The sequence below is a fragment of the Geotrypetes seraphini genome, chromosome 1, assembly GCF_902459505.1.
Source record: "Geotrypetes seraphini chromosome 1, aGeoSer1.1, whole genome shotgun sequence".
Classification (NCBI taxonomy): domain Eukaryota; kingdom Metazoa; phylum Chordata; class Amphibia; order Gymnophiona; family Dermophiidae; genus Geotrypetes; species Geotrypetes seraphini.
The window spans coordinates 76,038,700-76,060,519 of record NC_047084.1 but is presented as its reverse complement, the minus strand read 5'-3'; the positions used below and the strand labels follow the sequence as shown (position 1 = coordinate 76,060,519).

Genomic DNA, 21,820 nt, shown 5'->3' with positions numbered 1-21,820 from the left:
TACCCCCTTACTATTCTGGGAGGCTGCCAAAATGGTATTTAGGGGAGACATCTCTTATGTTGCAGCACAGAAAAAGCGCATGGCCCAGGGTATCTTGCGTTTGGAGAAGGAATGTGCTGCTTTGAAACGGAAACATCTAGCTTGGCCTACGCCTCAATCCAGGGAAGCCCTAGCGGCCCCAAATACATTTTTACACGTGCGTACACAAAAATATTTTTATTATACTCTGTTTCATTATTACAAATATGGGAATAAGCCAGGCCATTTATTGGCTGCTCTAATTAAACCGCGGAGCCCAAATCGTTATATATTGCGTCTTGTACTTAAGGATGGTGCAGTGGTGGCAGACTGCTGATATTGCAAGCAGCTTTTATACATACTACAACGATTTTTATTCATCGGTGGAGTCCTCAGGGTGGTCCTGATGTCTGTGATTATCTAGCTGATGCCGCAGTACCCCGTCTATCTTCCCTTGAGCGGCAGCAATTGAACCAACCAATTCAGGGGAAAGAATTTCAGGTGGCGGTTACCCACTATACTTCTCCAGGTCCCGATGGATTCTCCCCTGAGTTTTACAAAATGCTTTTTCCCTCTTTGTGTGGCTCGTTGGATGCATACTATACAGCAGTACTAGTGGCGGGTACATTTCCATCAGGCACTAATCAGGTGTATATTACATTAATACAGAAGCCGGGTAAACCAGATACCGAAGTCAAGACTTATAGACCAATTTCACTTATCAATGCAGACATCAAGATATTGGATAAAATATTGGCTAACCTGATAGCATTGCTCTTGCCCAAAATGATAGTCCCAGAACAGGTGGGTTATGTTAAACAGTGCTACCGATTGTTAACTCCATGCAAAGATCTCAGGATGCTGAGGTGGAGGGTATCTTGGTCAGCTTAGTCGTGGCCAAGGCCTTCAACCAGGTTAATTGGGCCTACTTATTTAATGTCCTCACATACTGTATATGGGTATCACTGGCTCGTTTCATGATGTGGTTTGGTTACTTTATATGGAGCCCACAGCGTGGTTAATGGAACGCGCACCCCTTCCTTTCTCATAGCTAGAGGAACCAGACAAGGGAGTCCTCTTTCCCCACTATTGTTTCTCCTCTATCTGGACCATTTTATGCAAACTATTATGCTGGACAATGAATTACAGGGTCTGTCAGAGGGTTAATCACAACTGCGGGTGTTGGCTTTTGCAGACGATTTGCTTCTGACCCTTGGAAACCCACAGCACTCTTAACTAGAGCCTTGGAATTACTAGATGAACATAGTATGTATTCAGGTATGGTACTGAACAGATAGAAATCAAAGGTTTTGCCCTTGTCCCTGGAAATTCGAGGGGGCATTTTCTTTTAACTTGGGCTAAGGATTGTTTGACTTATTTGGTTATTCAAATCTCTCCAGATCTCAAAACATTTATATACTCTGAATGTTGGACCACTACTGACACTTACTAAACAGAAACTGCAGCATTGGAGAATTTATCCACTATCTTTAATGGGGAAGATTGCATTGTATATGGTTTTGGTGCCACAGTAGCTTTATATCTATCAAATGATTCCTATTTTATTGTCAGCTAAACATAAGGAACTTTGTAAATGTTTAAGGCAGTATTTGTGGAATGGTAAGCAGGCACGATTGTCCTTGTCTGAACTGATGAGGCCAAAGGACAGGGGTGGCTTGGGACTGTAAAGTCTAAAGTATTGTCCCAGGTATGCCAAATGAGACATTTAAACAATTGGTTACAGAACACCAAACATGTTTCAGCTACCCCTCAAGAATTGACTCTGTGCTCCTTATCATTTCAGCTATTTGTTACACACTAAATAACCTTGACTGCCTTTTCCTCACAGAGACCTGGCTCACCTCTGATACAGACCCCAGAATAACTGAAGTCTGCCCAAAAAGCCACAAAATGACACTGGTATGCAGAGAAAATGAGAGGAGAGGAATTGCCATCATAGCTAGAGACACATTAAACATACACCTACAAGACAAAATAACAGACCAATACATGGATTTACTTGCCTGTCAACTCTCAAGCACATCACTTAAAGGAACACTCACATGCATACTATGCTACATAACCCCAAGTAACTGGAGCACAGCCAAACCAATATTTGAAGAATTTATCTATCGAAACTCCTTAGCAACTACCTACAACCTCCTCCTTGGAGACCTCAACCTTCAACTTGAAAACCAATCCTGCAAAAATGCTGAAACCGTACTAGCATACCTAGATGCCTTAACTTATAAAATTTTAGATCCTCAGGCTACATATGAAAAAGGACACCAGCTGGACATCGTAGCATACATGTCCCAACAGAACTCACACCCAGAAATTCAAACCTTAAACGGAAAATGGAACCGTTCCCTTTGGTCTGATCACTACACCTACTCCTTCGAAATCAATTGGTCTAGTAACAAATACACTCCAACTACTCAACAGACTACCTTCCTCTCACGCAAACATATAGATCCCACAGTATTCTAGACAAAAACAGACACCATAATCCAACACTACACACCTAAAGACTTCATCTCAAAATGGAACCTGCTAAGTAAGGCCATCCTAAACGAACTAGAAACATAGAAAAAAAGCAGCAGAAAAGGGCTATAGCCCACCAAGTCTGCCCATTCCAAGTATCCCCTCCCCTGAATTTACTCCCTTAAAGATCCCACGTGAGCATCCCATTTTCTCTTAAAATCCGTCACGCTGCTGGCCTTTATCACCTGGAGTGGGAGTCTGTTCCAATGATCCACTACTCTTTCGGTGAAGAAGTACTTCCTGGAGTCGCCATGAAACTTCCCTCCCTGATTTTCAGCAGATGCCCTCTGGTGGTCGAGGGTCCCATGAGCCAGAAGATATCATCTTCTGACTCGATGCGTCCCGTGATGTACTTATGTTTCAATCATATCTCCCCGTTCTCTTCTTTCCTCAAGTGAGTACAGCCGCAATTTTTTAAATCTTTCTTCATACGTGAGATCCTTGAGCCCCAAGACCATCCTGGTGGCCGTTCGCTGAACCGACTCGATCCTCAGCACGTCCTTTCGGTAGTGTGGTCTCCAAAACTGAACACAGTACTCCAAGTGAGGCCTCACCATGGCTCTGTACAACGGCATCATAACTTCAGGTCTCCTGCTGACGAAACCTCTGCGGATACACCCCATCATTTGTCTTGCTCTGGAGGAAGCCTTCTCCACTTGATTGGCAACCTTCATGTCCTCACTAATCATCACCCCTAGGTCGCGTTCCGCCGTGGTCCTAACCAAGGTCTCACCATTTAGTACATAAGTTCTACGCAGGTTTCTCTTACCCAGGTGCATTATCTTGCATTTTTTAGCATTGAAGCCTAGCTGCCAAGTAGTTGACCATTGTTCCAGCAACAGTAGGCCCCAGAAAAACCTAAAACCAAAATCAACAGAAAATCAGACAAATGGTTTGACAACGAACTACTCAACTCAAGACAATGTAGACAACTGGAAAGAAAATGGAGAAAAAGCGACCAAGAATCCACTAAAACAGCATGGATAGCAACAAACCAAAAGTACCAACAAAAACTGAAAGAAAAAAGGACACTACTCGAAACAAATCGGAGATGGACCCCAAGACTCAAAAAAGCTATTCCAGCTACTAAAAGTCCTCACAAACACAACATCATACATAGCAATCAACAATAAGCCCCCACCTACAGCCACCCTTTTAGCTACCTACTTCAAAAACAAAATCGCAAATATAAGAGCCTCTTTCAACGGAACACCCTCACACATAGGGACATCATTTCCACCAACAGAAAAAGAATCAGTCGCAGCAGATAGAACCTGGTCCCATTTCTCACCTATAGAATGGGCAGAGTTCAACAATCTTTATAACAAATATAGCCATGCAGCCTGTGACCTCAACCATTGCCCCCCATACCTACTTAAAACATCAAGCACATTATTCCGCTCCCTGCTTCTTCAATGGATATACTCAAGAACTCAGCGAAATCATAATAACTCCGATATTAAAGGACCCTAAAGGAGCAACAGACCAACCATCCAATTACAGACCCATTGCCTCAATCCCATTGTACATCAAACTGATGGAAGGTCTCGTAGCCAAAACTTTAGCCTTTTACCTAGAAAATCACAACATACTCCACCCCACACAGTCAGGATTCAGAACCAAATACAGCACGGAGACACTTCTAAAACACTAATGACACTGTAAGACAACACCTCAGTACAGGCAAGAAAATCCTGCTGATACAACTAGACCTTTCTGCAGCCTTCGACTTGGTAGACCACGACATGCTTCTACAGACTCTCGACTCAATAGGAATCTCAGGCAAAGTACTTACATGGTTCAAAGGATTCCTACAATCAAGAACTTACAGAGTCAAAACAATGCAAGAAAAATCAGAACCATGGTTCAACCCCTGCGGAGTTCCCCAAGGATCACCCCTATCACCTACACTATTCAATATATACATAGCTTCCCTCAGCTACTACCTGGATAATCTTGGCATAATTTCATACAGCTACGCAGATGACATCACTATTCTCCTACCCTTTGACCAACCAGAATCCATCATGACAAGCACAATACAAAAAACACTCGAATCAGTTGCAATTTGGATGACAGAGCACAAATTAAAACTTAACCCTGACAAAACAAATTTCATCCTACTAGAAAATAACAAAACTCCAACATTAACTAATCTTGTAATAAATTTGTTCTCATACCCACTACAACCTACAGTAAAATTGCTTGGAATCATAATTGACAGAGGCTGCACTATGCAACCCCAAATTAACAAAATAATAAAGGCATTGTTCATGACCATGAGAAATCTAAGAAAAATCTGCACATTCTTCGAAAAGAAGCAATTCCTTCTATTGGTACAATCTCTTATCCTTAGGATGATAGACTACTGCAACATACTATACCTACCATGTCCCGCGACCATGATAAAGCAACTGCAGACAATACAGAATACAGCCCTAAGACTTGTCTATTCACTAAAAAATATGACCATATCACAGAGGCATACCATGACTCGCACTGGCTTCCAATAGAAGCGAGAGTGCACTTCAATTTCTACTGCTTACTTTACAAGGCTATCAACGGAGAAAGCCCAACCTACTGGAATAACCGACTAAATCAATCCTCAACCAGACACAGAAGAACCCACTCACTATTCTCTCATCCATCATTCAAAAATGTCAAACGAAAAATACTTTATGACAACCTAATAGCCTCCAAAGCAGCTAAACTAGACAGACAAATCACCACCCTGTTATCTTCAACTACAAACTACAACACCTTCAAAAGAGATACTAAAATCATACTCTTCAAAAAACACATAAAACCTATCTAGCACGACTAATCCCAACCCAACATCCAACACTCTCTATACCCTTAGTACTCTCTAATATTCTTCTATCTACCTAATGTTATCTAAAACCACATAATTCACTCCATTCTTATCTCCTAAAGACTTCTACTTCCAGTTGGTAACTCTTTACCCAATTTTTTTTTTTATTACCTTAAAAATTTTATATCATCGCTTATTCTATTCTTTCAAATTTTGAATGTAATTCTTGTTTTTAGTTTGAATGTAATCCGCCTTGAACCGCAAGGTAATGGCGGAATAGAAATCACTAATGTAATGTAACTAAATATCTTCCTCCAAAAACATCAGCAAGGGACCTTCTGTTATTGCCACTACACAGGTTGTGGAGGACATTGTGCAAGCATCTTCGCGTCCATTCTACAGTAGTCTCTGGGCCAAAATACCGGAAACAAATGGAATGGCTACGAAGATCGGCATCTACTACTGACCTCCAGGGCAGTCCGAAGAGACTGATGGAGAAATGACGGATGAGATTAAACATGAACGCTACATAGTTATCCTGGGCGACTTCAATTATCCGGGGATAGATTGGAACCTAGGCAACTCCAGCTGCAGTAGGGAGGCTAAGTTCCTGGATGTTGTAGGCGATTGCTTCCTGGAACAACTTGTCAAGGAAAATACGAGGGGAAATGCAATTATGGACTTAATTCTAAAAGGACTACGAGGACCGGCACAAGGTATAGAAGTAGAAGGGACGTTGGGAAACAGTGATTGCAATATGATCCACTTCAATGTAGACACAGGAAAAAAAAACTGATCCAGAACGACTTCTATGGCAGTTCCGAAAAGGGAACTACGAAGGGATGAGAGTCATGGTGAGGAACAAGATTAGGAAGAGGATAAGCACTGTAAATACGCTAGAGCAACCATGGTCCCTTTTTAAGGACACAGTAACCGAGGCGCAAAATCTATATGTACTGCATAACAACAAGGGCTCCAAGAGGAAAAAGAACAAGGAACTGGCGTGGCTCACTGTAGCGGTGAAGGAAGCGATAAGACAAGAAGACTTCGTTTAAGGAATGGAAAAGGACAAAAATGGACAAAAACTGGGAAAAGCACAAACAACATCAAAGGAAACATTTCTTTACACAACGTATAATTAAACTCTGGAATTCATTGTTCAAGAATGTGGTGAAAAATCAGTTAGCTTGCAGGGTCTAAAAAAGGCTTGAATAATTTCCTAAAAGAGAAGTCCATAGACCATTATTGAGCTGGCTTGGGGGAAAACCACTGCTTATTCCTAGGATAAGCAGCATAAAATCTGTTTTACTACTTGGAATCTAGCTAGGTTCTTGGGACCTGGGTTAGCCACTATTGGAAACGAAATACTGGGCTTGATGGACCATCTGTTTGTCACAGTACGGCAATTCTTTTATTCTTACATAATGAAATACTCATTCAGCAGAAAAACATGTCTTAGTTCTATCTGCAAACTTACCTGTACATGATATAACTTATGAGTAACACTGTCTGCACAGCTACAAATACAAAGAAGTATGTTGTTGATAGACAGGATGGAAAATGTGGTAAATTAGGGCAGTTTTGCCTTTCACTTGGCTAAAAATGAAAAAGAAAAAAAAAGCATTTAATACAAAAGACATTTGAAATTATTTTAAAATTGTGAAAATTTAGAATTGGTAAAACTGAATGGTTAATTTATTTTAACATGATTAAAAATTACAGTGAAATTTATTCATACCCGTTAATTTCCTTTCCTTGAATCCTATTGCACCAGTCAAATTGATTGAGTACCTGTACCAGCAGATATAGATTCTGATCTATTCCAGTGACATCACTGGTATAAGGTCTGGAGCAGTCTGGAATTCTCTAGTATTCTATTGCTAAAGCAAAATTAGGTCCCAATGTGCCACATCAACACTACAAACAAAAAAACAGGGACAAAGTGCAGGTTAAACTTGGAAGATATTCTTCATTGTAGTCTTCCAGGGTGAGCACTACACTGGTCTAGCAGGATTCAAGGAAAGGAAGTTAACAGATCCAGCAGCATTCTTGGCAGGTATTTTTACCAAGGAGGAAGTATGAGCAGGAGCGAGTGGGAATCGCTCCTGCCTGAAGGTGCCACTAAACCACCAGGACTTGTCACAGTAGGCCTGGGGGGGGGAGAGGGGGGTTACACTAGCCTGTTCAGGAGGGAGGGAACGCTACACTGACAGTCTGGTGGGAGTGAGGGTGTGGGAGCATCCTAATTGTGGCAGCAGAAGTCTGCTGGCTCAGTGGTGGGGGCAGGGGGGAAGAGCTGGTGAAGGGGGAAGACCAGAAGCCTGCTGATTCAGGAAGGAGGGTGGTAGGAGACCACATGGAAAGTAAGGGGAGAAATGGTGGAATATAAACCCTTAGTTTATATTCAAGTTAATATTTTTCCCCTTAAAAAAAGGGGGGGGGGGCACAAAAATGGTATAGAAACATAGAAGCATGAAGCCAGATAAAGGCCAAATGGCCCATCCAATCTATCCATCTCTAGCATCCACTGCCTCCTTCTCCTCTCACTAAGAGATCCCAAGTGCCTGTTCCATATTTTCTTGAATTAAGACAGTTTTATGTATTATTTGTGTAGTTATGCAGTATTTTAAGTTCAATTAATTGTATTGCACTGTCAAAGTTTGAAAATCAATAAAGATTAAAAAAAAAAAAAAAGACAGTCCATCTCCATCACCTCTACTAGGAGACTATTCCACACATCTACCACCCTTTCTGTAAAAAAAAAGTATCTCAGTTTATATTAGAGTATATATGGTACAATGTTTTGGTTGGAAAGTATCAGCAGAAAATGAAGGTGTGAATCTCTGCACATACTTTTCTTTTCCAATAAGTTTTAAAAAGAGAATGTGAAAATGTATTCACTTTTGAAAACTTCTGCAAAAACTACAGATAAAGATACCTGTGGACTTTGCAGTGATACAGGCAGTTTGAATAATCAAGAGCATGAAGGCTAAACGTCTTAAAGTATCCAAGATTACAATTAGACATGAATGAAAAACAAAAATTACCAAGTTTCGCTGTACTAAATGTTCAATGTCTTTTTTCACCACATGTAGATGTTCTTTAATATCATTGAAGTGCTGAGATGATTCATAGATCCCTCCTGCAGAATCTGCATGCTGCGTACCTGATAGTTTCAGGATGTCACCCATAGAATTCCTGAAGTACAAAAGAGAAGTTACTGTGCCTGGGGGGAGGGAGGGGAACAAACAAACAAAAAACAACAACCACATGATGCCCATTAATTGAGCCTTCTCAAAAAGAGCCCACCTTCTGGAATTTGTTCCGAGGCAGTCTACCCCTAACTGATAGCTATCTCTACTTCAGGAAGCAGGTGAAAACCCTGCTCTTCTACCAAGCCTTTAAATGATGGTTACAACTCACTCCATCTTGACTTGCTTTCAGCACATCCTTTTTTTAAAAAAAAATAAAAAATAAAAATTCTTTATTTGTTTTCAAATTAAACAAGTGCACAAAAGAGTATATTACAACAAATTATTCCAGAATAGCACTTTGATATCTGCCATATAAACATCTAGTAAAATCAATAACCCCCCTACCACCCACCCTTCATCATATTTTCAATAAAAAATTTACACATATTATATATCATAGTATAACATAATATGTAACATTATTTCCAACTCCCTCCCCCTTTAGTATGCTAAAAAAAAAAAAGAAAACGAAAAAGGAGAAGTGCTGACTATTCACTACAATATTTTGCCAATGGCCCCCATATTTTTATAAATTTAGTATATGTCCCTCTTTGTACTGCTATTGCACGTTCCATTTTAAATATATGGCATAATGTATTCCACCAAAATGTATAACTAAAGTTTCTGTAATTTTTCCAATTGTTGGTTATGTGTTCGATGGCAACCCCTGTCATAACTAATAAAAGCTTGTTGTTCTCTGATGATATTTGACTCTTTTTCCTCATCATCATGCCAAATAGCACTGTATCATAAGAGAGTGCCACATGATTTTCCAAAAATGTATTTACTTGAGACCATATTGAATTCCAAAATATCTTAATATAGGGACAAAAATAAAGTAGATGATCTAATGTCCCAGGTTTCAGATTACAGTGCCAGCATCTATTGGACTTAGAACTATCTAATTTTTGTAACCGAACAGGGGTCCAAAACACTCTATTTAACAAAAATAACCAAGTCTGTCTCATAGATGCTGACACTGTACATCTCATTCTCCAAGACCAAATTCGTGGCCATTGAGATGCAGAGATTTGATGCAGAGATTTGATGCTTGATCTCAATGCTCCAAATGTCTCTCAGACCATTCTTTGGTTTTTTATTCAAGTACCCAGATAATAATTTATACCACAGCGCGGCTTGATGTCCTAGGAAGTCTGCTTGGAAGCATAGGAACTCTAAACTATACTGATTGTTCAAAGTCTTCCATTCAGGGAACCCTACCTGAATGGCCTGCTTCAGCTGCAACCATTTAAAACTTTGTGTTTTACTAAGACCAAATCTATGTTGCAGTTGTGAAAATTCAAACAGTTTACCATCTGAAATAACATCCTTTAGAGTTCGAATGCCTGCAATAATTCAGTTCTTCCAAAGGACTTGGGCCCCGCCAATTTTAATCTTGGAGTTTATCCATAAAGATTGATTAGTTGATTTATTAATTGGGATATGTGTTAATTTGCTGATATATCTCAACGTTTTCCAGGTATCCATTAACATTTTATTCTCCCTATATCTCCTAGGCATGTTAATGCTTGGAACATGAACTAAATTCAAAGGGAACATAAGGCGCCATTCCAAGTATAACCAATCTGCTGCATTATCTATGAGTTCTGGGAGGATCCAATACATACCCTGACGTAAAATATAGGCTTGATGGCACCTATAAAAATTTGGAAAATTTACCCCTCCCTCCTCAATTGATTTTTGCAAGGATACTAAAGCAATTCTAGGCATTTTACCAAGCCAAAGAAATTTCATTAGAATACCATTAGCTTTTTATAAAAGGACCCCTGAAAATAAAATCGGTACCATACTCATTTGGTAACAAACCACAGGCAAAATCATCATTTTAATAGTTTGAACTCTCCCCCACCAAGAAAGATGTAAAGGGTTCCATTGCTCACATAACTCCGTAACTCTTTTTAAAACAAATTTTTCATTTTCCTTTACTGTATCATCAATTGTACTTTTAATTTGTATACCAAAATACTTAAATCCATTCTCTTTCCATATGAATAGAAAAGAATCAAATAATCCTTTTAGACAATAAACATTTAAAGGTAAAATTTCTGATTTAGTCCAATTGATTTTATAACCCAAAAATTTACCAAACATATCAATTAATTCCAACAAGCAAGGTAAAGTAGACTCTGGATTTCTCAAATAAAGCAGAATATCATCTGCATATGCTGAGATCTTATATTCCATATCAGAATAAGGAATACCCTGTATCCCCTTTGCTTGTTGCATAGCTAACAATAAGAGTTCTAATACTATATCAAATAACAAAGGAGATAAAGGACAACCTTGTCTAACTCCCCTCTGCAACTGAAAACAGATGACTAGATTGATTCAAACATATATATAATTTTGCTCTTAACCTCAGTTACAGGATGTGCTGAAAGGAGTGGCTTTCAGCACATCCTGTAACTGAGGTTAAGAGCAAAATTATATATAATGTTTGAATCAATCTAGTCATCTGTTTATTTATCCAATTACCTTTGTCTTACCCAAAGTCTGATGTTCATAATTGGCTGTCAGTGCATAAAAAGCACAGTTACTTACCGTAACAGTTGCTATCCAGGGACAGCAGCCAGCTATTCTCACATATGGGTGACGTCATCCACAGAGGCCAGATGCGGACTGCCTCGCAAGCATACTTGCTTGTAGAAAACTTCAGAAGTTTCGAGTTAGCAGCACTGCGCATGTGCCTTCAGATAGCTAGCAGAGAAGCCAACCAGGGGAGGTGGGTGGGTTGTGAGAATGGCTGCCTCCTGTCCCTGGATATCAACTGTTATAGTAAGTAACTGTGCTTTATCCCAGGACAAGCAGGCAGCCTATTCTCACATATGGGTGACCTCCAAGCTAACCAGAATGGGATGGTGGGAGCATTGGCAACTTAGGAGAATAAATTTTGTAATACTCTCTGGCCAAAATGGCCATCTCATCTGGAGAAAACATCCACACAATAATGTTGAAAGTGAAAGTATGAACCGAGGACCAGGTGGCAGATTCACAAATTTCCTCAATAGGAGTGGATCTGAGGAAAGCTACTGAAGCCGCCATGGCTCTGACTTTATGGGCTGCAACTCGACTCTGTAGATGCAGTCCAGCCTGGGCATAACAGAAAGAGATACAAGCAGCCATCCAGTTGGAGATGATACGCTTAGAGATTGAATGTCCCAACTTGTTTGAAGGAGACAGAAAGTTAAGGAGCGGTTCTGTGTGGTTTGATGCGTTCCAAGTAGAAGACCAAAGCACGTTTACAGTCCAGAGTATGACAAGCTAATTCTCCAGGGTGAGAATGAGGCTTTGGAAAAAACACTGGAAGAACAATGGATTGGTTGAGATGAAATTCTGAAACCACTTTAGGTAAGAATTTGGGATGAGTATGGAGGTTATCATGCCGCTGTACCAGGCCATGATGTGCCCTCACCTGAAGTACTGCGTCCAGCACTGGTCACCGTACATGAAGAAGGACACGGTACTACTCGAAAGGGTCCAGAGAAGAGCGACTAAGATGGTTAAGGGGCTGGAGGAGTTGTTGTACAGTGAAAGATTAGAGAAACTGGGCCTTTTCTCCCTCGAACAGAGGAGATTGAGAGGGGACATGATCGAAACATTCAAGGTACTTAAGGGAATAGTCTTAGTAGATAAGGACAGGTTGTTCACCCTCTCCAAGGTAGAGAGAACAAAAGGGCACTCTCTAAAAATGAAAGGGGATAGATTCCATACGAATGTAAGGAAGTTCTTCTTCTCTCAGAGTGGTAGAAAACTGGAACACTCTTCCGGAGTCTGTCTTAAGGGAAAACACCATCCAGGGATTCAAGACAAAGTTAGACAAGTTCCTGCTGAATCAGAATGTATGCAAATAGGGCTAGTCTCAGTTAGGGCGCTGGCCTTTGACCAAGGCCCGCCAAGTGAGCGGACAGCGGCAATTCTTATGTTCTTGTTATGATGGAACACAGTGAAAGGTGGATCAGCAACTAATGCTTGCAGCTCACCGACTCCTTGAGCAGATGCGAGGGCAATGAGAAACACTACTTTCCAAGTGAGATATTTCAGATGAACCATAGACATTGGTTCAAATGGAGCCTTCATTAACTGAGCAAGAACAACATTGAGATCCCAAACCACTGGAGGTGATTTGAGAGGAGGTTTGACAATGAAAAGACCTTTCATAAATTTGGAAACCACCGGATGAGCAGAGAGAGGTTTCCCTTCAATAGGCTGATGGAAAGTAGCAATTGCACTGAGATGGACTTGGATAGATGTAGACTTGAGGCCAGAGGTGGATAAGTGCAAAAGATAATCCAGAACAGAAGATAAGGAGGAATGCTGAGGCTCCTTATCATGAGAGATGCACCACATAGAAAATCTAGTACATTTTTGGTGGTAGCATTGTCTAGTGGTAGGTTTTCTGGAAGCTTCAAAAAAGGCTCTTACAGGTTGAGAGGTACCAAGCTGTCAGGTGCAGAGAATGCAGGTTGGGATGAAGTAGAGATCCTTGACTCTGTGTAAAGCAGAGATGGAAAAACTGGTAGAAGGTATGGCTCCCTGTTGCTAAGTTGAAGTAGAAGGGAGTACCAAGGTTGTCTCGGCCACCGAGGAGCTATCACAATCATGGTGGCATGATCATTCAACTTGACAAGAGTCTTGAGAATAAGAGGGAATGCATACAGGAAGATTCGTCCATTCCAGTAGAAAAGCATCTGCCTCGAGGCCATGAGGAAAATATATCTTGCAGCAGAACTGAGGCAGTTTGTGGTTGTGGGGAGACGCAAAGAGTTCTATCTGAAGAGTTCCCCACTGCAAAAAAATGTGATGAAGAGGCGAGGAATTGAGTGTCCATGCGTGAGGTTGCAGAAGATGACTCAAAACAGTTTTTCACCCCTTGGATGTAGGCAGCTTTCAGGAAAGTGTTGTGGAGGATTGCCCAGTCCCAAACCTTCAGAGCTTCTTGACAAAGGGAGAGAGATCCTGTCTCTCCCTGTTTGTTGACATAGTACATGGTGACTTGTTCGAATGAGGACTACCTGGTCGTGAAGATGTTGAAAAGCTTTGAGAGCATTTAAGATCGCTCTGAGTTCCAACAGACTGATGTGAAACTGACAATCCATGCTGGTCCAGTGGCCTTGAATATGGAGACCATCGAGATAAGCCCCCCAAGCGTAGGTCGAGGAATCTGTCATAAGGACCTTCTGATGAGGGGGCGTTTGAAACAGCAAGCCTCTGGAGAGATTGGAAGACAGCATCCACCAGCAGAGAGACTGTCTCAACGAAGGAGTGACTGTAATGTGTCGAGAGAGTGGTTCGCAAGCCTGCATCCACTGAGATGCCAGGTCCACTGAGGAATTCTGAGGTGAAGTCTGGTAAAAGGAGTCACGTGCACTGTGGAAGCCATGTGACCTAGGAGGACCATCATGTGTCTCGCTGAGATTGAAGAGCGGGAAGACACTGCGTGACAGAGATGAAGAAGAGCATCCAGACGTTGTTGAGGAAGGAATGCTCTGAGTTGGATAGTGTCTAGAACAGCTCCAATGAACTGTAGATTCTGAGAGGGTTAAAGTTGGGATTTGGGGAAGTTGATTTTGAATCCCAAGCTTTGTAGGAACCACCTAGTCCGTTGAGTCGCTACAATAACCCCCTGAGATGTTGAATCTTTGATGAGCCAGTCATCGAGGTAGGTAAACACCTAAAGACCACGGTTCCTTAGAGCTACTGCTACCAACACCAGGCACTTGGTGAACACTCTGGGAGATGAAGCTAGGCCAAAGGGTAGCGCACTGTATTGGTAATGCAGATTCCCCACCCGAAATCTGAGGTACTGACGGAAGGTTGGATGAATGGGGTTGCGAGAATAAGCCTCCTTGAGATCTAGAGAACATAACCAATCATTCTGATCTAGAAGGGGGTAAAGGGATGACGGGGACAACATGCAAAATTTTTCTATGACTAAAAATTTGTTGAAAGCCCTGAGATCCAGAATGGGTCGCAGATCGCCCATCTTCTTCGGAACTAGGAAGTAACGAGAATAAAACCCCCATGCTCTGCTGTTCTAGAGGAACTTCTTTGATGTCACGGAGACAAAGCAGAGCCTGAGCTTCCTGAAGAAGGGCGGTCAGATGGATTGGAAGGATACTCTCTTGGAGGAAGCTCTGGTGAACTCGAGTGAAATGAAGAGAGTATCCTTCCTTATTATTGACAGAGGTCGGATGTAATGGTCTCCCATCGATGGTAAAAATGATGGAGACGACCGCCTGGGGGGGGGGAAGGGAAGACAGAGGCAGAACGATGGAGGTTATGCTCTGTGTTAAGCAGTCAAAAATGCTGCGCAGCCTTAGGCGCAGAAGGCTGAGGTTTCTGTTGCTTCTGTGGTTTCTTGTGAGGTGAGGTTCTTGAAGATAGGAAGTGAGGTAAATTGAACAACTCAAACAGTGTGCAATCCTCACTCAGCAGGATAAACCATTCAAAACAGAACAGACCAACTTGTGACGTTCTTCAATTTTCTTTATTCAAAAACTTTTCTTTTTTCTTATCATTATTGCTCCAATGCTCAAATGCCCGACGGGACCCGTTTCGCCAAACTGGCTTTATCAAGGGTTCCAGCAAGGAGCACTTAATTTAGCTTCCTCTTGCAGCCGGGGCAGGAACAATGTTAGCAAGAGGAAGCTAAATTAAGTGCTCCTTGCTGGAATCCTTGATAAAGCCAGTTTGGCGAAACGGGTCCCGTCGGGCATTTGAGCAAGAATGATAAGAAAAAAGAAAAGTTTTTGAATAAAGAAAATTGAAGAACGTCACAAGTTGGTCTGTTCTGTTTTGAATGGTTTATCCTGCTGAGTGAGGATTGCACACTGTTTGAGTTTCTTGTGAGGTGCTCAAGTGTAAGGAGCCAGCCTTGGAGTATAACGCCTCTGGAAAACTTGAGGAGGGCATGAAGATTTTGCAGGAGCTGGCTTTGGCTTTGGTCTGACAATAGAAGCAAAGGATTTTTCATGTTCAGACAATTTCTTAGTGGCAGCCTCTATGGATTCATCAAAGAGGTCATTGCCCTCACACAGAATGTTAGCCAGACGGTCCTGAAGATTAGGGTCCATGTCAATGGTGCAAAGCCAGGCCAAGCAGCGCATCGCTACAGAGAAAACAGTGGCCCTAGCAGACAGTTCAAAGGCATCATAAGATGACTGGAGAAGATGTAATCTGAGTTGTGACAAAGTAGCAGTGACTTCTTGGAACTCTAAATGCCTATGTTGATCCAGGTTCTTCAGAAAACCTCGAAGACTATCAAAGAGGAACTTGAGATAAGTAGTGAAGACAAAATTGTAGTTGATGACTTTGGAGGACATCATAGCATTTTGATAGACAACTTCCAAACTTTTCCATGGTCTTACCCTCTCTTCCAGGAGGAACTGCGGCATAGACCCTGGAAGGATGGGTTCTTTTCAAAGAGGACTCCAAAAGGAGGGATTGGTGAGATAACTGTGAATTCTCATTCCCTTTGCAATGTAGAGTTCTATACCTCGAGTCCAACTTGCCTGGAACAGCTGGTATAGCATAAGGAGTCTCCAGGCATCGCTTGATAGTTTGAGACAAAAACCGGTTAAGAGGGAGCTTAAGTGACTCTGCAGGAGACCGAGGCAGATGCATTTCCTCTAGATACTCCTTAGAGTATTTAGAATCAGCGTCTAATTTAATGTCCAGGTCAGCCATCTGACAAAGGAAGGAAGAGAAAAAGACAGCTGATCCGCCAGGGCCCTGCCTCGAGAAGAGCTCGATGACCTCAAGGTGTCTCGAGTGGAGAACGAAGGTGAAGCCTCTCTGGAATAGTGGCAATCCAAAGAATATGGAGACATGGGGGAGGCAATGGAAGCAGTCGATTCCTCAGGGTCTGGAAGCGGTGACCTCGATCAAGGAGTTGGAGGCCTCGAAGAGCTGGAAAGTCTGGAATGAGGCCTGGACGAGGAAGGCTGCTCTTTGGAAGAAGACCTGCACCTCGATAAGGGCCTTGATCGACAACGAGAGTGGTGTCTGGAAGCAGGTTTTGAGGATTGAGGAGACTTTGCCCTATGTATGGAAACAGGCAATGCTGCTGGTGAATGAATAGGGCTAGAAGCTGTAGAATGAAACTCAGTGGCTTGGATTGAGGATTCCTGTCGAGACACTCGCAAAGACTCTGCTCCTTGCATAAGAGTGTGTAGATGCCAGACCAGACACTCGCAAAGACTCTGCTCCTTGCATAGAGTGTGTAGCTTCAACTCGAGTCACAAGCAGGGACTCGACCTTGCAACAGACTGCTGATTGCCCAGGCTGGATTACAGGAGGCAGAGTCGAGGCAGAACCATATTTGCTCAGTAACTGAACAAACTGCTGCTCCAACATGGTCTGGAGAGAAGCCTACAATTGTGGATCCGAGTCTGAAGCTGGACCACTTGCTGAGGCTAAAGGCTCTAAGGTGGCAGTGGAGATGTGCTTTGACTTGGAGGTCTTGGAGAGCTTGAGGACCACCGCCGGAACCTTCTGCTTAGGTATCTGACTCGAGGGAAGCTCAGGGGAAGATAACGCAGGTGTACTCAAGGCCAAAGATGATCCAAACGAGGACGGTCTAATGAGACTCGAAGTCAGAGTCGTGGAAGCAGGAGGACCCTAGGCAGCACTTGAGGTTGAGGGTGTCACTAAAGAGTCCATTCTGAAGAGTTTTTCCACTAAAACCAGACAACGCTTAAGGGCTCGAGGTTGAAGAGTAGGACAGCGCTCGCACGACTTAGGACTATGGTCAGGCCGCGAGTTTGAGACCACTGCCTTAGAGGGTTAAGCCAAGGGAACCTGTCACCAGGAGTGGGATCTCTAGGATAGTAGACTTGGGGGTGGGTCAGTAGAGTGGGCAGACCTGATGGGCTATGGCCCTTATCTGCCGTCATCTTCTATGTTTCTATTTTTCTATAATCTGTCGTGATCCTGGTCCATCCTGGTAAAACTACCATAAATCGGGCTCCCACTTGAAAGGGAAGGGGGGGAAGGACCTGAACACCATCACTGGGCAGGTCGAGAGGAAGAAGAGAGTTAGTAGGAGCCCCTTCCTCCCTGTCAAGCCCCCTGAAAGGACTGTATATGCTGGAAGAACCGATCTCATGAGGAAGCACCCACATCAGACACTATGCTAGACCAATACTGGCAAAACTCAAGCCTACCACAACTCAATCCTCCTCTACCAGACTGCTGAGGCCTGTCCTCTAGCAACCAAGGCACCTTGGATTCACCTAAACTCTGCACCAACTTGTCCAAGTCCTCGCCAAAGAGGAAAGAACCCTTAAAAGGAAATTTGTTAAGACTGGACTTGGAGGCAGAGTCCACCAACCAACCACATAGCCACAAAGTACATCTAGAAGACGCCCCTAATGCCACAGACTTAGTCGAAGCACGCAACAAATTATACATGGAAGCAGAAAGATATGAAGAGCCAAGCTCAATTTTAACAACCTCCTGATCCACCATGCTCAGCCCACTGGAAACAGACTCAGACTATCAGACCACCAACGCCTAGACCAAAAACTCTGCTTAAGAGACTATCCTCCTGTCCTGGGGGTCCTTCAGAGCCAAATCCCCCTCCACAGAACAGTATGCCTCTTAGCGATGGCTGAAACAACTGCATCCACAACCAGCGGCCAATAGGAGTCTCTATCAGTCTCAGGAATAGGGTACAAGCAGGACAAGGACTGCACCAGCTGAAAATGGGGATCCGATGTCTTCCACCAAGCATACACGATATCCCAGAGATCCTGATGCACAGGGATGAAACGGCAAGCCATCCGAAACCCTCAAAGAAGAGGATCCACGAGGAGCCACTTTGGAATCATCCTCAAAACACAACACAGAAGACACCTGAAGAATGAGCTCCTGCAGTTCTTCCCAGTGAAAAATGCGCACCACTAAAGCATCCTCCCCCATGGGCGGCTCAGACACCCAGCCACCCACATCATCAGATCCTACCTCTTGAATGTCCTGTAGGTCCCCAGAGAAACCTAGGTCATTGTCTGGCAACAAATCATCATCCAGGAAAGCCATGTCCTTTAATGAGAGACGCTGGCATTTAGGTGGAGGAGGAGAGGGCGGAGGAAGGGGTGGCATAGAAGAAAAAGTAATCTATAATTGGCTGTTTTGCTCCTCGGGGAGAGTGTTGGACCCTGCATGAATGAAAATCTATTCCGAACACTTATAAATAAGCGGACATCAGTATGCGCTCTATGAGTATAAACGTGGGATTTTTGAGCTCAGGTAGCAACTCATGGGTGACCAGCACCAGACATAAGTCTAAATGAGCGCTGCCTCATACATCATTTAGTCCTTAATGTGCAAACTCTATAGTGGTTTTAGCGTGCGCTTAGTGCCTGGAGGAATTGCCACACGTGCTAGATGCTAATGCAAGCATTGAGCTGGCGTTAGTTTTCCCACGTAGCGCAGGGGTTTGCGCGCGCTAAAAATGCTAGCTCACCTTAGTAAAAGAGGGGGTTAATTTTCCCCACCACCAAATTTCCCCATCCCGCCCCACCCGGCTACTTTTTCATGCTACCCGACTGGAAAAAATTTCTGGGGAGAACACTGTAAACCATGGACCTATGATAAAATGGGTTGATGACAATTATCACTATGAAAATTATTTTCCTTTTGATGGTCCACAACATTTTATTAGAGCATTGTTGCTCCTAGTTTTTTTTTTAATGTCTCAATTAGTCTGCCTGTGATATACTTATTCTGTCCATTGGCATCTTCTTACTTGATCTCTTTTACATAAGTCAGCATGTCCTCCTGATTTTTCAGGATAGCTCCAAGGTTATTTTCTGTGACCTAAAATGAATCAGAACACAGCAGACTTCTTATACCACTGAAACTTCTAAAGTGCCTGAAAAATGTGCAACAGCTTATCTAACTAAAACAAAAGCTCTGTCATGCCTTCTTCAAACTCACCTGCCCTTGCTCATCGGATCCTTTCTTTGTGATCATGTCCTTCACGGCAGATACATACATCTTCTGCTCATCAAGGATCATATCCAGCTGTTTGTTGAGCTGCTTAATTTCAAGATGAATCCTACTCTGCCCCTCAAAGATTTGCCTTAGTTCCCGATCACTGACCGACTCATAGATATCATCGACTGTGGACAAAAAGATACTTATCCATCAATGCTGTTACTTTTGGGTATTCATTATTTATTCAATTTTCTATACCATTCTCCCAGGAGAGCTCAGAACGGTTTACATGAGTTTATTCAGGTACTCAAGCATTTTTCCCGGCAGGCTCACAATCTATCTAATGTACCTGGGGCAATGGGGGGGGATTAAGTGACTTGCCCAGGGTCACAAGGTGCAGCATAGGTTTGAACCCACAACCCCAGGCTGCTGACACTGTAGCTTTAACCACTGCACCACACTCTCCCCTCTTATAACTTAGAGAAGAAACTATCAATACAAAAAGAGGGAAGCTTAGCTGTTGAAGCAGCAAATTGTTAAAGTTTAGAAGTGGTTAGTTATATATCTGGCATGACAAACTTGCAACTGATTTCTGAATATTGATCTGTGCAAGGGGAAGGAACCATTCAGATTATGCCATTTATATTCAAGCCTAAAACATAGATCTGCTCCAAAACAGAGTAATCTATTTCTTACCTAGATTCTCCTGCATGTCCGGGTGGTCCTTTTGAAACTCTTCTTTCTTTTTGTCTAGTTCTTGCTGAAAATGTTCAAACTCCTCTTGATACTTATCTTTCTCCTCCTTGGGAATTGTTGTATCTGGAGGTGGCTGAAATGTATTCCAAGCAAATAACATAATGTAAAGAACCAAACAAGTTGCAGACTCTATACACCAGATCATAATTCGAGTCATTAGCAAGTGCACTTCCCTGTGGATGTTCCCAGGTCACAGAATGGCAGCTCTTAGCAAAGTCTCTTTATACTAAATTTTCACAAAACTAGATCTTCCTGTTAAAGGACAGAACCCATTTTCTAAATTTTACACACCAATTTTAGTATCTCTTATAGAGAGAGGGTACTGGGCTTAGGAATCAAAGAAGCATAAAGATATACCACCATTGCAAAAAACAAAAACAAAACTTTAACACATCAAAATTAAAGCAAATCATAACTAAGAAAATGGAATTATGATAAATAAAATCACTAATCATAACATAGATGCCATACTGGGACAGATCGATGATCCATTAAGCCTAGTATCCTATAAGAACATAAGAGATGGCTGAAATGTATTCTAAGAAAGCACAAAATGTAAACCTGGAAAATGCAATTTGATAAACCAAAGTGTAGCAAATAATCTGTATTAGATAGTATTGAGAAATGAACTTGCAGAGCTAGTGTAATATGTATATTTAAAATCTAGAATTAATATTTGGCAATGCTATAGAAGTAGTAATACTAGTAGTAATCTCAGTGAACCTGGAAGACGTACTGAGCCAAACTGACAAGTTAAGAGTGATGCATCACCTGGAATGAATGGTGTACACCGCAGGGTAATAAAAGTACTCAAAACGTGAAATTGCTGATAACTGCTGTTAGTGATATGTAATCTGTCATTAAAATAACCTGTAGTGTTTGAAGAATGGAGGGTGGTCAACATAATGGCCAATTTTTTAAAAAGGGTTCTAGGGGTGATCTGGGAAATTACAGACCAGTAATCCTGACTTCAGTGCCGGGCAAGATAATGGAAACTATTATAAATAATAAAATTACAGAACATGGGTCAGAGTCAGAATGGGTTCATCCAAGGGAAGTTTTGCCTCACTAAAGGCTGCCTCTATAGCTGGTGAGGCCTATCTCTTGCCACGTCCCAGCCAGAGGCAGACTTTAGAGCTGTTTCCTCCACTGTAGTGTTTGGGATGACCCAGAGGGCAGGTAAGCAGATGAACGCAGGCGGAAAGAGGTGTCAGACCTTGGCACATGGAAGGGAAGGGTTCAGCTGTAGGCGGCCCCTACCACTGGGCCACTCTGGACCCCTCCCTACAAGGAAGACCTAAAAGATCTGACGTCAAAAAACTGTTACTCTAACCGGCAGCTCACTTAGGCTGGGAACTACTCCCCATCATAAAATCCTTTTCATCATACATGTTCAGCAAGATCCTAGCAGAGTATAAAAAGGTACTCTCTCTGTGTCTCTCTCTCGCTCACTCTCCCTCCCCCCAATGACTAACTG

At 42.4% G+C, this 21,820-nt stretch overlaps 1 protein-coding gene across 1 annotated transcript in view; it reads right to left on the bottom strand.

The window, feature by feature from the left end:
• Positions 1 to 21,820, bottom strand: part of LMAN1 (lectin, mannose binding 1) — an 81,242-nt gene that overhangs the window by 10,196 nt on the left and 49,226 nt on the right. The window contains exons 8-12 of the mRNA XM_033933529.1: positions 20,284 to 20,416; positions 19,588 to 19,772; positions 19,397 to 19,467; positions 8,422 to 8,572; positions 6,852 to 6,970 (exon numbers count right to left, since the gene is read on the bottom strand). Of these exons, the coding sequence (XP_033789420.1) occupies positions 6,852 to 6,970; positions 8,422 to 8,572; positions 19,397 to 19,467; positions 19,588 to 19,772; positions 20,284 to 20,416 (659 nt within the window). The remainder of the gene's footprint in view (positions 1 to 6,851; positions 6,971 to 8,421; positions 8,573 to 19,396; positions 19,468 to 19,587; positions 19,773 to 20,283; positions 20,417 to 21,820) is intronic.